This window comes from Dermacentor variabilis, chromosome 5 (assembly GCF_050947875.1).
Source record: "Dermacentor variabilis isolate Ectoservices chromosome 5, ASM5094787v1, whole genome shotgun sequence".
Lineage (NCBI taxonomy): Eukaryota > Metazoa > Arthropoda > Arachnida > Ixodida > Ixodidae > Dermacentor > Dermacentor variabilis.
Window position 1 is genome coordinate 61,031,557 of NC_134572.1, and position 16,943 is coordinate 61,048,499.

The 16,943-nt window shown below is 46.2% G+C and overlaps 1 protein-coding gene across 2 annotated transcripts in view; it reads right to left on the minus strand.

Moving 5' to 3' along the window:
- LOC142582649 (hemicentin-1-like) overlaps positions 1-16,943 on the minus strand; it is a 249,764-nt gene that overhangs the window by 44,130 nt on the left and 188,691 nt on the right. For both annotated transcript variants that reach the window (XM_075692571.1, XM_075692570.1), the window contains exons 3-7: positions 16,441-16,767; positions 15,391-15,708; positions 12,096-12,383; positions 10,782-11,051; positions 4,384-4,653 (exon numbers count right to left, since the gene is read on the minus strand). In XM_075692571.1, the coding sequence (XP_075548686.1) occupies positions 4,384-4,653; positions 10,782-11,051; positions 12,096-12,383; positions 15,391-15,708; positions 16,441-16,767 (1,473 nt within the window). The remainder of the gene's footprint in view (positions 1-4,383; positions 4,654-10,781; positions 11,052-12,095; positions 12,384-15,390; positions 15,709-16,440; positions 16,768-16,943) is intronic.

Here is a 16,943-nt window from a genome sequence, read left to right on the forward strand (position 1 = left end):
CTCATCGCATAATCCAGAGTAATCACTGGTGCTGGCTTATATTCTAGAACGTATACGACATGCTTCGCGAGACGCGAACAATCTGATTAGACATGTCTCCTTTGCTGCAATAATTCACAACAACGTTAAAGAAATTACTGGCTCTCCCACAATTGAGAGTAGATGTAAGCATGAAATGGCAACCGTCAAAGCGTATTGTTTGGATATAATACTAGCCACAATCTTTAAGTGGGCGTCGCGCATGTTCGCAAGGGCACACACCACCACACCACACCGCACCACGCTGTAATGAGCACTGGTCCATATGGACGCTGCCAGCTGAAGAAAACCAGCTGAAGGCCGCACGACAGGCAGCGAAAGACGCCAGGGAAAGAGAGCACACTGCTCCGTTAGAAGAAGAATGAATTGAATTCTGAGGTCTTACATGCCAAAATCATGATTTGATTTTGAGGCACGCCGTAGTGGGGGATTCCAGATTCATTTTGACCACCAGTAGATATTTAACGTACCCCCAATGCATGGGACAGGGGCGTTTTTGCATTTCGCATCCATCGAAATGCGGCCGTCGCGGCGGGGATTTGATCCGCGACCTCGTTCTTCGCAGCGCAACACCATAACCGCTAAGCCACAGCGGTGGGTAGAAGCACCTGAAGACCGCTGGCGTTCACAGAAGCGTTCAGTGCCGAAAGATGACAATGAATTGTATGATGCCTTGTATCTGCCTTTTGAACGTGGCTGTTGGAAATAACAAATAAAATTATAGCGTAGTAGAGGTTACAGCTTGAGTGATATTGTGAACAAACACTAAGCAATACTCGGAAGCAATATTTTTTGTAACTTGTTTGTGCAGTTACTAGCGTATGTAATGCGGTCCTGTGCAAAGGGCTAGGAGCCAGAGATCGCATTTCTTTAGCTTTTTACTGGTTGCTCGGATAATCTCATTTTGTTATGCCCGGGTAACGGCTCTGGCTCTTGGCTAAAGGTCACTTGAAGGTCACCGACAACCGGAGTTGAAAGCATTTCTGCTTAAAATTTGGGATACACGTGCAGTATAGACGCGTCTTGCACCGAGTGACAACTTAATAACAGTGATAATCTAGGGAAACAAACAACGGCAAAAGTGAAGTGACAACGCGTGAGGGTACCATAAACACAGCTTTAAAGAGAAAAGATAGCTTTAACAAGAATGACGCAGAATTCTCCGGGCACACTTCGAAATTCGCGACAAGACAAGTATCCTCAACCATATGCGAATCCTTGATGTTCGTTTACTGACGCTATAACCAATGCGCAATAGAACCGAATGAATAAATGATCAAAGGAGTGTTGCTTTACAGCGTAGACTTAAAATATGCAAGGCAAGGCAGTGGCACATCGCATTCAGAGGCATGGCAGAAAACCCTACACTTTAGTAGATTAACGTGCATGCGAGCGCACATGCATTACGAATTAGCTGCGTCCACAGACAAGGTTTATAGACTGTTGGGACTATGTTAAAGCAGCTAACCAGTGGAAGTCGCCTATGTGCTCCTGATCATCTCCTTACACAGCTTACAATGCCTTTAGTGGAAATTACGAAGGCGCCTACCACGTACATAGCACTTCGTGGTATAGTTTATGCAGGAAGCTCTTGCTTCCAGCAAGGATCTCATATTATCTCTAGGAGGGATCATAAGTCATATATCTCGTCGACAAAAAAAAAAGCATTACGGCGCTCTTCTCACTTTTCTACATGAAAAGAAGGGGTGATCGTCGGCACTCAAAAAAAGAAAAAAAGAAGAAAGAAAAGAAAATACAGCACCGATCTCGCAAAAGCAAGTAAAGAAAAAGAAAAGACAGCAGTATTGCCTCGGAAACACGATTCGACGAAGGTTGCCGCACCGTAGCGACGTGCGTGCATGTCCCCGCGTGTGTGCGCTTGTGTGTGTGTGCACGTGACCCTCTTTTTCTTACATAATTATCACTTTTGTTATTGCCCGCCGCGCGATGTTCGCGGCCTGTTCAGAGCAGCCCGACTAGACACGGCCCGTCTTGGCGGCACAAGCACGCTTGCGCGGTTCAATCTCACAAAGTGAAGCGCCAAGGACGGCGAGTCATGTCGACAATGCCTAAACACGACTTTTCTTTTCTTTTTCTTTTGCAGGTGGCAAGCTCTGCCTGGTAGCGAAATATCAAGCGAGTATGCGCAAATCATCATGCTGTCCCATGAAGTAGCTGCGCAGCGTGTCATGATACGCGAGAGCGCTGTCGCACGTTGTGTTTCACCTTGCGCTCACGGGTCCATCACTCGGGATTCTTTACGAAGCGACAAGAGACACGCGCTGCGACCGCTATAGCACGTAATTAATTTATAATTACGTGTGTTACCAGGGAGATACTGATTGAGGCGAAACGCCGCAGCGCGTTGAACTTTTGGTGCGCCCGCGTCGCTGTCTGTTGATCCTTGCCATGGTAACCTAGAGCTACGATGCGCACGCGTCAGGAATCAAGAGTTATTCGATGCGAAAAGAAAACAACCGGTTGCTTTGAAACAGCTCGATATCCTCTGCCAATCTTCCTGACACTTTCATTTAAATTCTCTCTCTCTCTCTCTCTTTCTTGGAAAACAATTTTCGCCCCCTATATGATGAAGTTCGCCCCTATGTGTACGATTCTATCGCAGCAATTTTGAATAATCGCACATGCAAGGTGGAATTGGCAGCGGTAATTTTGGTTCAACTGTGTCCAGAGAACCACGAGGGCCATTTTGTATGCCCAAAATGTAGGACAGAAATTGTTATTCTTTGTCGGAGAACCTAATTCATTTCCTTCAGTGGCGCTACCTGACAAATGCTACAATCATTACAGGTGTCGTGCCATTATCCAGGCACCCGAAAGATTCACTTTTTCAAGGTTCGTATACTTTAGCGAACCACAGTTTATGTGCAAAGACCGTGGAAAATATGATCTTCCAGGTAGGATATATAACCTATAACGAAGGATTATACAGAGAGATCATTTTTAAGTTTTGCGGAACATTTAAATATCGCCTGTTGCAGATAGCATAATTCTTGTCCTTGAGCTGTATTCGAAAAGGTGGGCATTACTAGCGCGAGAAATTGAAACACATATTCAATGAATTAACAAAATATAATTGCTTAAGTGATTGTAATTATGGGGCGTTACGTGCCAAAACCACGACTTGATCATGACGGACACCGTAGTGGGGGACTCCGGATTAATTATGATCATCGGAGGCTTTTTAACGTGCATTCAATACTCTGAACACGGGCGTTTTTGCATATTGCCCCCCAGCGAAATGCGGCCGCCGCGGCCAGAATTCGATCACGCGACCTCGTGCTTAGCATCGCAACTCAATTGCCGCTAAGGCACTGCGGTGGGTAAACTTCTTAATTACTTCACGGCACATATTGCGATTCACTAATTGTAGCCGGTGAGCGTGCAAGACGCATCCACTCAAAATTAACTTCTAGGATTACTGTAGTTTTGAGGTATTATTTCCCAAAGCGTGGGACGAAATACATGGGTGCTGCAGTTATATTGTGCTTCAAGGCATAAAGTGCGTAAACGAGAATTTTGTTGAAAAGGTAAGCGAAACAACTGTGTATTTTTGCCGGGAGCTTGAAAGTATACATATATCCGAACTGGTGTCATTCTGGAAATTCGTTCTAGGTGTATACGGCTTGCAAGCTCAGTCGATACAATTCCTAAATTGTCATATGTGCCACAAAGTAATTAATTAAGAAGTTGATTCGTGCATTTTTAATAATTATTTGAATATGTTTTTGGATTTATTGTGCAAGTGATGTCCGCCTCTCTGAATAATCCAGCTTAAGAACTAGAATTATGTTATCTGCAACAGGTGATCTTTAAAAATTAAATCATACTTAAGAAATGATCCACCGGTATATCGCTGGATGTCTTACTGTCACCCACATCGTGAGCATGTTGACGAATTCGTTTTCGTGAATAATTTTATATCTACTTCGACATGCACGTAGTCAAAGAAAAAAAGAAGAGAAAAAAAGATGGCAAGCTTAATTACACGTAGTGGGCCGTACTTGTCCTAATTTAGTGCATTCACAAAGCTTGCGATATCGGAGCACCACACGTCAAAGGAACAAATGTTCCTGGCGAAAGAGGTACCGCCATTTCTGAGATGAAACGCAGTGTCACGTATACCGACATCTCCAGCGTCACGTATAACGCGGCATTAGACAGAAGCAAAGCGCTTGCCCTCGCTGCAAGAATTTCTCGAGGCATATGAGAAACCACGCCTCAATTGCATGCCTCAGCAAGCTTCTGGCGGTGACAAATGCCTCGTCGTTGAATTCAAGAAAGAAAATAAAATAGAAAGAAGCAGCGAAAGTCCGAAGCACGCACCCTGGGCGTCGAGTATCCAAAATGCCGGCGTGCCTACGCCGACCTGGTTGACCGCGGCGCACGAGTAGTTGCCCTGCGTGGCAGTGGTCACGGGTTCGGTGACCAGCGTCGCTCCGGTCACGTTCAGAGGCACGCCCCCGTGCTCCCAGCGGAACGCCACGCTGGGCGGCAATCCCGTGTCGTTCACGTGGCACCGCATAGTCACTCGCTGCCCTTTCAGCGGGGGCAAAGCCCCGCTCTCGGGCACCAAGACCGCAGGACCCGGGGGATCTGCGGCGTTCGGCGACGCCGGGGAAAGAGAAGGTGGCAGAATGATTCACTCGCATGCAAATGCGGCATTCGCGCTCACATATTGCGATCGCAAATGCATTGCTCTGGGACGAGTGTACACGAGTACGTGAACACTTTACAACTTGCGGACAGATACTAACGCGCCTCGACACGAGACCGTGTTCAATGCAGCGCGGCCCATCGTCTCTCTGATGTGCTCGCAATTCGTCGACACTTCTGGGCTATTGCTAAGCTGTGAATTTGCAATACTGCCCTTTTACTGACTCCAGGTGTTTGACGAGAAGAAATGCTCCCAGAGGAACTTCTCAAAGAAGAAAGGCGAGGGATGTGTGTCGGTAGGGCATGTATGTCCCACTAAATATATTAAAGCCTGGTGGCGCGGCACGGTCGTTTAAGATATTTCCACCTTGGGATTACAATCGGGCTTTTCACACTTGGTCAAACCACGTTAATAAAGGTCATGTCAGGGGCGGTGCGCTTAATCCTAAATGCGTAAACCTTTCTACTTTATTTATTTATTTATTTATTTATTTATCTATCTTTATTACCGTTGGCATTTTTATGTGGCAGCAGCTGCTCCACTTCGTAGGGCGCATGATGAGAGCTCAAGAACACCGAGAAAAACTGAGGGAATTCTAAATGCAACCTCACATGCAAAGCTCCACAAACAAGCAAAGCAGTGCACAGAAAAGAGTACGCGAACACGGACAGACATGCTCAGTTAGGCAAAGAAGTGAAATTGTTGTGTGAACAGAACTGCAGTTTGACAAACGTGTAGACCAATGCCGATACACATAACGGCATGTTTCAAGGATAAATTAAATTAAATTATGGGCTTTTACGTGCCAAAACCATGACATGATTATGAGACACGCCGTGGTGTGTGACTCCGGAACATTAGACCACCTGGGTTTCTTCACCGTGCACCTAAATCTAAGTACACGGGAGTTTTCGCATATTTCGCCCCCATCGAAATGCGGCCGCCGTGGTCGGGATGTTCCAAAGATAAAAGGGCAGCCGAGAAGTGCTCTTACGTGACCTTGTTACGTTCGTAACTGTGCTATTAGACACGAAGATTTACGCTAGAGCAACAATTAGCTACTTGTGGGAAATAAACGTTTGTTTCTTTCTCTCTATCCCTTCTTGCTGACAACAAGCAGCGTTCAAAGTGTTGGAAGGCCCAGAAACATAGAAAACAAACGGCTATACAGGGTGCACTCTCATTTCATCGAAACACCATGGTTCAAGTTTGGAGATTAGAACATACGTAAGAAACAAATCGCACGCCCGTACGTAGCTGTCACGTTTTCCCGGCTTGCACATACCTGAAATATATCTACAACCCAACTAAGAGTACTATGAAGAGAACAGCATCTGGATCTCTCTGGCGGCGAAATTGAGCAAGGATCGCGGGATCTATCCTCGCACAAGGAGAGAGGCAGCGGCTAGCCCGGCAGTCTAGAGCGCTCGCACTGCGCTGCAGGGGTCGCCTACACCGCGTGCATCAGCAGTGGCTGCAGTGGTGTGGCGACAGCAACTGACAGTCAACGGCGACCAAGGGGAACGGTGGCGAACAAAGTTTGTTGAGGAATGTCCGAAATTTGCCGGTCGACACACGCAAACGAGTGCTCAATTGTCGGTCCAGCGGGGATGCAACTCCCCTTCTTTCTCCTCGTCTTCCTCGAAGCCTCTATTGCGGATGCGGGAGGGCGAAAAAAATAAAAAAGGAAAGGCAGAGCGGGAGGACCGAAAGAACGCAGGCGTCGACCAAGCGTGCGAGCTCGCCAGCGAAGCGGTTCAGCTTCGGCTTCGGCGGCAGTGACGGCTGCCGCAGTCGATAAAGCACACATCGATGTCTCCGCTGGCGGACACGGCGTGTTCGCGCTCCGTCGAGCTGCGATCGATGACCAACGTCCCCTTCTCCCCCTTTACAGCCTAGCTGCCTCCACCCTTTTTACAGCGCTGGCCTCTTCCTGCAGCACCCAAACCAAGCCTCTAAAACCTCCCGACATAGAAGGTTTTCTAAAATTCCTCCCCACACTTTTCCACCCTGTCGCTTATTACTTTGTTCTCCGCTTAGGTTTTCATACGCGTTGTCACTACCACTCAGTCTTTGTGTGCCTTTCTCTATTTTTTTTCTCCCTCTCCCTCTTGGCTCACTGGTTCTGGGCGAGAAGTAGTAGCCTGCCGGAGCGTGAAGCGTGTGAGTTAAATTTTCTCTCTGGAGGTTGTCGTATTTTTGCTCGAGCTTCGCATATTTTCGTCTCTTGCTCCGAAGCGCTGGCTTATGCGCGCAAATTTGAAGCGCGAACGCTGACGTTGCGCCTGCGTACAAGCATGCATGCGCGTGTGTGATCCCCTGTGTTTTTTTACGTTTTCGTTTCCTCGCAGTTACGTGATTTCCTCGGGGAAAGAACCGAAGGGGTTAATGCTTCCCAGTTTAAAGTCCAGACATGCGCAGCAGTTTTAGTAGAGTCATCGAGGAAGTTATGCCATGGTGGCGCTGACTTTTACAGCGCATTCTAAAAAAAAATCAAAATTTTCTGTGAGGATTGACTAAGTTTATTCGCAAAATAGAACACGGCAGAAATGGATGTGCGCATTGTTAACTTTTCATTTTCAAGTAATGACACTGCATGCCTATCTAGATCGCGCATGCGCATGAAAAGAGGCATAGATGTCTATCGCAGCAGTAAATATTCCCTAACGTCCGCGTTGTTTGTACACCGTGCTTTGCTTATAGCAACATACGAACGAAATAAAAGATGAAACAGCAGAAAAATAATATTGCAAGCGTACGCCAACGTGGAAACGCATGTCAGAAGAGTATTTCTTGTCGCTTCCCGTTTGAATATAGTTCCAACAATGGTGTAATTCTCGAAATTCTTCATCTTTACCGCGTACAGAATAAGCTTTTCTACGCCATAGATGCTTGGTATGACGTGTCTGAAAATATCAAGCAATTTTCCGCGTTCTGAAGAAGCTATAGACTTATTCCCTAGGCTTATTCATTTCTCACTCCTGTAATGGCCGTAATCGCTCCCTAAATAAAAGACAGGGAAGGAAGTTCATTATCCATTATCGTAACCACTTATAAACGTTTATCAACAGTGTCCCTGAAATACCATTTAGTTTCGTCACTATCTCGCTTTTCAAGTTGTGTCTCTGCATCAGTAAATTTTGCGTCACCAAATGTAAGGTTCAGTTTCACCCAGAATAAATTATAAGTTCGCAAGAAGCATAATAAAATGTAGAATGCAAAAAGAAATATTTGTGCGTATCGTTCTCTAGTGGGACTACTACGGACGTAAAAATTCAATAAGACTTAATCGTACTTGCTTTGCCTTCAGAATGTATCATGGGTTCGGAGAGTGCTGCCTTGTTCCGTTACGACTAAAGTACTGAGCTTGCGACTATTCAACAGAGTAAAAAGCTCTAGTGAAGATGATATTTCGCTTGCACTATGATCGCTGAAACTAGAACAAAACGCGTCGTTTAGACTATTCTCGGAGTCTAAATACTTCGCGACTCTCATCTGTAATGACCTCTTGCTGCTACGTAGTGGTGCGAAATTAAGTACGAATGGAAAATAAACTGCAAACGGGAGGGAGCTGTCAGGCTTCACACGAAAACGCAAATAATATTTAAATAACAAAGAAAAATAAAGGGTGGTTCAGGAAATAATTGCCTAGTGTTACAAAGTTTCGTTTAGACCAAAGGCACAATGGTGATATGCATATACATAATTTTCCCAAACGTGCACTACGACGTTTTGGGGCTTTCGTAAGTGACCATGCCAGTGATCGCTAGACTATAGGCAAAAGACTACGGGTAATTTGATGAGCCTTTGACAACGCAGAAGACCGGGAAGGGCATGAATTTCTGCTGATCGACAAAAGAGAAATCACGGCCAATTAGCAAAGTGCTCTCCAGTTTCGAAGACGTTGCATCACCATGGCGCTCATTCAACATTGTCCGCTCGTTCGTCTACCATAATGCTTATCCTGTTAAGTGGCCAGTGAGGCGGCTCGTGCCCTATACAGCTGCTTTCTTCTTTTTCGTAGGAGTTCTGCTCATTAACCGTTCCGAAGGTTCAAGCCTGTTTGCTTTTTAACAACTCGTTACGTCACTGTACAGCGCATTATTGCAACGCCAGTATATATTTTCTTGCTCTTTCTCGCTCGTTCTGGTACATCTCCTCGCATAGAAAGTTACCAGCATGTACATGCATATACACATACCGGGGAGCGACAAGGGACGTGCTTTGCGTGAAACACGTTACGGCCAATAAAACAACACTTGGCGAAGCAAGACCAGGGGTTGCGTGGCGTCCTGCATAAATGTCGCAGAGCACTCGTCCGGCGTATTTTACAGCCGCACACACGCAGACGAAGCACAAAAAGAAACACACCATAGCTCCCATGTCGCAGAGCCCTGGACTGAAGCCGACACCGGCGCCGTTCTGCTGAGCGCAATAACATGTAGCTTATCGCAAACTGCACCCATGGCGCGACTTTCGCAGGCTCGATGTGCTGGAACAGTCGCGGCTTAGCCGCCAGGGAATCGGACACGAAAAAAAGAGCCACGGCCACGGCACAAGAATTGTCGGAGAATAAACGAAACAACGGTGGCGCCATCTCCCTCTCCCACAGTTAAACCGACCGCACAGCACCCCCTCTCCTAGCACGACCGACCCACGCGGTGAAGTTTATTTCTCGCGAGCGTTCTTTCCGAATCCAATCATAACGCGAGAGAACGGAACAACTGAACATTTTCGCAAAATAATAGCAATAATAATGATGATAAAGATAAAGAAAGATAGAACGAAAGAAAGAAAGGGAAGTGTCGTCTGCCACTGAGTGGGCAAATTATATATATATATATATATATATATATATATATATATATATATATATATATATATATATATATATATATATATATGTATATATATAAAGTGCTCAACGAGCGCTAAAATGACCAGTGATGTCGACATCAATGTCTGCCTGACGGGCGATGGTCATCGTGAAGCGTAAAGCCAGTGCAGTGCCTGACGCCTTCGGGCAGAAAGGCACTTCCAGTGGCCAGTCAATGTAGTTTCCTAACGCGAACTGTAATCAATAGCCTGACGCTCGCCCTGCATGGTCTTTGTCGCGCTTATGTATTTTTCTTACTTCTGACAACCTATCCTCCTTTTGTATCGTACATACTATTGAGCAAGACGTCGCCTTTAGCGAATCCCACGTCTTTTTGCTAGAGAATATTCGCGTTTCCTCTATCTTCGTTCGCGAGGTATGATCAGCGAAAAGAAAGAAAAATGCCTCGATTCACTTTCCTATTGTCTATTACATTATATTTTCGGCCTTCTTGGAAGTGGGAATATGTCTAAGCGGGGTAGCATTCCGGCCTATCTATACGTGCAACTGGCTTTGCTCAATGTCCTTGGGATCAGTATAGCCCTTACTATATTGGGGAACCACAACCACCATGACAAGATCTATATCACTATTAGCATAAAAAGGAAACGAATAATAAGCTGCCGTTCGAATGCAGTTCAGAACAACGTTGACGGTGTTAGGAGGTTTAATGTAGAGATGGTATCGATGGCCCTCTCGTGTGGGGGCTTTCTATTTCCGCTTAATTTCTGCCAATGCAATGACCTTTCTCAGAGTGAAGCAACCCCGCTCGCTTTTTTGAAACAGAATGAGTTGTTTATATGCAGCCGTGGGCATTCTATAGATTAGTCCTTTTATGCCGCAGAACATTAGCGCATTTTGCACGAACGACCGAAAATGAATGAATGGCTTCCGTTTACAGACGTGAGCACACACCGAAGTTATACACCATGTCGCTCTTTCATGTAATTTATTCTTACATACATACATACATACATACATACATACATACATACATACATACATACATACATACATACATACATACATACATACATACATACATACATACATACATACATACATACATACATACATACATACATACATACATACATACATACATACATACATACATACATACATACATACATACATACATACATACATACATACATACATACACACACGCGCGCACGCATGCGCACTCACACATGACGACAAGCGACTTGTGCGGAGACAGTGGGCTCCATCCGGCGTCGTTCTTTGCCTCGCAGCTGTAGTTTCCCGTGGCGGAACGCCGCAGTTCCTCGAGCAGCAGGTCAGGCTCCTTGGTCTCGTTGACCAGCTGCCCGTCGCGATACCAGCGCACTCGGCGCAGCTGCTGCGGGTTGCCGGACTCGGCCTCGCAGCGAAGCAGCACGGGTCCCTCGCCCAGGGCCACCACCGACGGGTTCACCCAGACGCTCACCAGCGGGATGTCTGCGGACACGGTCGAGTGACCGCGAGACATTCGAAGCGAGACAGTGAAGGAGCAGAAAAAGGAGAATTGAGGAGATTGATTCTTTTGTTGTTGTTTACAACTATTTGGAAAGCAAATACATAATGAAACTAGTGAAAGGTCATGAAAAATTACGTTCTTTTTACTAGCGTAAAAATAATAAGGAAGCGAAATATCAACGTGGACGAAACGGCAACTTGACATAAGTGGAAGACAAATCTACATATTTCGTAACTACGCGCGCGTAGCTTTACTACTGGGCATCATTCACACAGCCGTCAAAAACTCCGTCCCGTCATCGTTATGTCACCGGCATCTAGGGACGAAATGCATATACTCTCGTGTCCTTGGATTTAGGTGCACGGTAAAAAAAAACAAAAAACACACAAGCGGTAAAAATTAATTAGTAACTCTCCACTGCGACGTGTCTCATCGTCCCAATGCTACTTTGTGACGTTAAACCCCTTAAATAAATCTGTATTTTATATTCTAACAGGATTTGGGAGAAGAATGGCTGATAATCAGTAAACGCGCTTCAAGCCCTTAAATAAATCAACGGCAAGTTCTTTGGATTGCCTCGAAACAGCTGTTAAGGTGACGTGATTACAAAAGGTACATTACTTCCACCTTCTGTTGTGAATGACTCGTAAGACAAAATATTCTGTATTATTACGGCGCTCAGAAGTGTTTAGTAAATGCTATTGTATTTTTCTTATCCGGAAATAGTAACGAAAGCATTCCGCATGATCAGTCACGTCCATGCTCATACGCGACGTTCCTCATTCCCCTTGCCGTTCGATAGATGCATTGTAAAAATTGCATATGTGCGTGCTTTCTTCTTTTTCGGGAAAGAAAACTTCCCTCGCTCCTCTTCCCTCCTTTATTGCCTAGAAACCAATCTATTTCGATCAGCGCTCACTGCTGCGCAGTTTTGTGCAACCGCTGCTCTTTCCCATTTAATTCAAAGTAGCCGTGCCTATTGGCTAGGTTTTGATTTAGTTCTGCGCTTCGCCCTGTTTACTTACAGAAAACGTCCAGGTAGACGGAGTTCGATGCGTTCCCTCGTCCGAACGCGTTCTTCACGTGGCAGCTGTAAACGCCGGTGTCCTTGCGTGTCGCATTCCGGATAAGCAGTGCGGTCTTTGGCTGTAGCCGGTGTCCCCTGGGCCTGGGTGGCAGGAGCTCGCCATTCTTGTACCACGCCACCTCGGTCGCGTTCGGAGGATTCGCGTCGTAGTGGCACGTCAGGTTACACGAGTGCCATTCGGTCACGTTGACGCCCTCTGCCGGCAGCACGCGGACCGCAGGCGGGTCTGCATTTACAGAGACCGACCCTCTGTGTCACAGGGCATATGTATCGTGCGCGCAACCATAGTACCCCACAAGCAATACCAAAAAGTCGCGATTACGAAAAAAAAGGAAAGCCTTATGCGACTTATGGGATTTGACAGAATCGTAACACATACTCCAGTGAAGCATAGTTTGAGACACACATGCTGAGGCTCTCAACAGTGTATTCGTTATAGCATCGAAGCGTTCTCAAAGAAAAATAGAGTTTCCGGATTCTGTAGTATACAGGACAGTCATCATTTCGTTTAACGTTCGGCGGCTGAATTGCAAAAATTGCATGTGTGCAATTTTTCGCAGAATTCATTCTACCAGTTGAGTGCCTCCGCGAGCAGCGCCCAGACATGTGCACATCTGCTGCGCAAGTGGCGTTGAACACACGGCCGCTTATAAGTGGCACCATGATCCTTGCGCTAGGGCTAGTACGCTACGACAGCGACACGAAGAAACAAGACTGAACAAGTAGAGTACTAACTAATAACTGCCGTTTACGCAACAAACGTCAGTTCCTAGTTTGAGCTCCACTTCATTACGCCATTATTCAGTGACTACAGAAGTCGGCTTAGTTCTCCTAGTGTGCTAGCAACGCCAGTTATGCGCAGGTATCATATAGTAGTTATCTCCAAGCAACTGTGCCTAAACATTAAACAAGTGAAGCACTATTTATAGTATTGCCAATACATTAACGCACAGATAAAATCTTTTTGTTTCTGCATTTGCTCGGCAGCTCAACGATATCCGGCCATGGTTTCCTACTGCGCTTGTTGAACTTTCTTATCGACCTATTTACTTTCGGCTGTTTTATAGGGGACCTTTATTTGTCCAGTATTAACTGCGCTGGAGCAAGGCTGTAACAAGAGGCGCCACGCATGAGCTTTGTGTCCACGTTCTTTCTCTTTACTCTTGAATTCCGCTGTGGTGTGCAGAAACAGCCTCATTAAGCACTTTCGTTACTATAGTCCTTATAGGCGCACTTTCGATTTTCCAAAAGCTTGCATACCTAATGAAGTAACTGCCTGTAATATTAAGGTTTCGTGTTCAGCTAGCAACAAAGAGTGGTAAAAAAAGAAAGAAAAAGTAATATTAAAAATCGTTAATACAGACGTCTGGGCGAGTTGGTAAGCCATTTTAAACAGAACAGCGCGTATTTTGATAGGGACAAGGAGGGAGACACGACACGGACAAGTGCTGGTCCGTGTCGTGTCTCCCTCCTTGTCCTGTCAATATACGCAAGGCTCTGTTTAAAATAAAACATTAAAAGTTTTACAAGATAAGGATTGTCTGTTTCTCTTAGTGGTGTGTACACTCCAATTCACTGCTTCCTTTACGAAAGGGTGTTTTCATGACACGTCAAGAGGGCAGCCGGAGTGCGATTAACGCACACGTAAACGTTTAATGAATTTTAGCATCAGGCTTATTATAAAGCACGAGGTTGCGGGATCAAATCCCGGCCATGGCGGTCGCTTTCAATGGGGCGAATGCGAAACCACCCGTTTAGAGTTTCACGTTAAACAACCCCAGGTGTTTCAAATTATCCCTGAGTCTCTCATTACGGCATACCTCATAATCAAATCGCGGTTTTTGCACGTAAAATCCAATAAAGAAAAAAATATAATATAAAAATCAGGCGTATTATATTTGTTATTCATACGCGGATTTCCCAATGTTGTATGTCTACTCCGTGCTTTTCGTCCAAGCAGTGGACTAACTTTTCGTACTTTCTTTTTTTTTCATCCTTTTTTTTGACCTGGTCACGAAAAACGGGTTTCACATCTGACAATCATATAATGCCAGTTTTTCATGTAAAAAAACGACAGGACATGTGAGAACTGCCTTCTGCGTCGGAATTGCCGACACCGCCACCTGTTACCATTGCGGTGAAGATGAATTAATCAGTTACATTATGTGCCAGTCTCCGCAGTATTCCGTGCAGAGACGTCAAAAGCCGCTGCACTAAAATGCTCGACGACCGACCTCTGTCGTAAGGGGTAACCATACAGCAAAGATGTAACTCGTTGTTCCATCAGAAGACAGTGAAGGCTTATTGTCCCTTTTGTAATGCATGGGGCTCAGTGAACGCCTAAGCTAGTTCCTAGTCTTTTCTTACTGCGCAAGAAACAAGACGGAATGGAACACATTCGGCAGGAGGATCGCTGTCGGCTCGCGTCTTGTTATCCTGATTTTGGTCTCAGAATGCCCTATTAACTTGAACAGAGATCCTGAATGTACGGCACGAACGTACGTCCTGAAGGTCCTGGAAATTGGTGCCCATCCTGACGCACGTGTTCATTTCTGTCTTCGTTATCTGCACCTTTAGAACATTGGCCGCAAGACGAACCATCTCACCGATATCAGGATAGAGTTTCTTTTTTAGTTCTCTCTCATCACTTTCTTCTAACGCCTTTTTCCCCGCACCCGGGCTGGATAGCAAATCGGACACTTCCATCTGGTTAACCTCCATGCCTAGCCTCTCTCCTTTTTTTACATACGTTTGAAGCAACCGTTATCAATAGAAAGAACTTCTGGCCGCTCAAAAAAAAAGAACATTCTATAGCGGCTCTCTTCACTGGTTCAGAAGTGCATAGGAATATATCAATATTTCTACTACACTCTAACAGTTTTAAAATTTAGACCCTTCCTGGCGTATCTATTCTCCCAGAAATATTCCTCATCAGTTTTTCTTGTGTTTCCTTTATTCAAAACTCTCGCTCGCTACTTTCCTGTCAAGAATGCATTGTCACTAGCCCTGATAACACAAATGCCATTCGCAATCTGGAAGTTCCGGGCTCGCAGCATTCAATAAACGAAAGGCGTGTAAGATAAATGAATATTCGTTTGCTGGACAAAGCTACGCCCTAAATCCCGGAAACTTTTTTTAGAGTGTAGTCGAAACGAATGCTGCTGAATATATACATATATATATATAAGTGACACAAGGAAACGCTGTAGACGAAACGAGGCCGACAAACTCACAGAGAACTTCTAGTCGGACGGCCTGAAGAAGTGGTGCCTCGGTTCTGTTTTTGAGCACTTGGTTGGTTCCCTTGCAGAAGAACTCGGCTTGGTGATCGTAAAGGCTGGCCACGAACACCAGTGTGCTAGCGGTGCGGTATGTGCCGTCGCTCATGAGGTCCTCGGCGGCCGGGGGCTGCGGGCGCACCAGCTCGGACCGGTTGTACCACGTGATGTTTGCTGCTGGCCTGGCGCCCTCCACGATGCACGTGAGCGACACCATCTCGCCGGCCACAACCGGGTGGTTAGGGCCACGTAGCCGTAGAGCAAGAGGACGTACTGCGTGGGGCATGTGTGAACATGAGTCGAGCGTTATTCGGAGCAAGCGCTGCTTTTTCATCGGACCCTTGCGTTACACGCTGGCACGGAGTTAAATGTTCACCCACACGACAAGCTTTAGACGTAAAGGAAGCTCACAAGCTTTAGACGTAAAGGAAGCTCACGTAAAAAAGACGCGTGTCCCTTAGCTGGTGGAGTTTTTCTTCACCGGACTGTTCAACGAGGCTATTGGGATAGGCATTCCAGAAGCGAATGGAAGCACTTAGCTGAGAGTAAATATAGACAACGGCGGGGGGGGGGGGGGGGGGGGGGGGGGTTACTAAGCTCGTGAATGAAGTTGATGTGGTTACGCCTGCGTCTTGAGCAAGATGCGGGTTCAGAACGCGTGTGGCTCGACAAAGTGAATGTATTTCTAAACTATGGACGTAAATATTATGTTACGCCGTCTACTTAGCTTAAGAAATAAAAAGAAAACTGAGTTTAATTTTAGCACATTGGATGATCGGAGTCTAAATATACCTTTGTTTGTAATGATCACGTGCAGCTCCTCGATTTCGCGCTTATGGTGAACGCATCTAAACCCTAACAGAAATTTAAAATGTCTGGCTTCATTTGCAAGCGGTGTAACACAACTGCATTATACTCGGCCCACTTTTGAACCGCCCAAGTTTGTGTTCTGATGTGTGGCCCTCACACTATTCTCTGGAAGTTGCAAAACGCGCCCCGGCCTACCATGCACATCCAGCTGGACCCACTTGACGACGGGCGCGGGCGTGGCCTTGGTGATGACGACACACTCAAGCCGGGCTCCCAGGTCCCAGCGTGAGAGCACAAAGCGCGCTGTCGACGTGACGTCGTGAATTCCACGTAGGTGCGGCGTTACGGACGTCTTTACGGGCAGCTGGGCGGACGCGTTTCGCCACAGCACCTGCGGGGCTGGCCGACCCCCGGATGAGAAGCAGTCAAGCACCACTGTAGTGCCCTCCAAGTAGGGACCGAGCAATGAGCCGTTGGCCAGGCGGCGACCATCCATCTTGATCACCGGCTCCTTGGGCGTGACTGTAGATGGCATGGGCCATAAATAGCGAAGAAAAAGAAAGAGCACATGATTGTATGATTCAATAAACAAAATAGAGAGAGATAAGGAGAGAGAGCAGCGACAAAAGGGAAAGGCAGGGTGGTTAACAAGGCTGAGCCAGGTTGGCTGCCCTGCATTGTGGAAAGGGAAAAAGGGC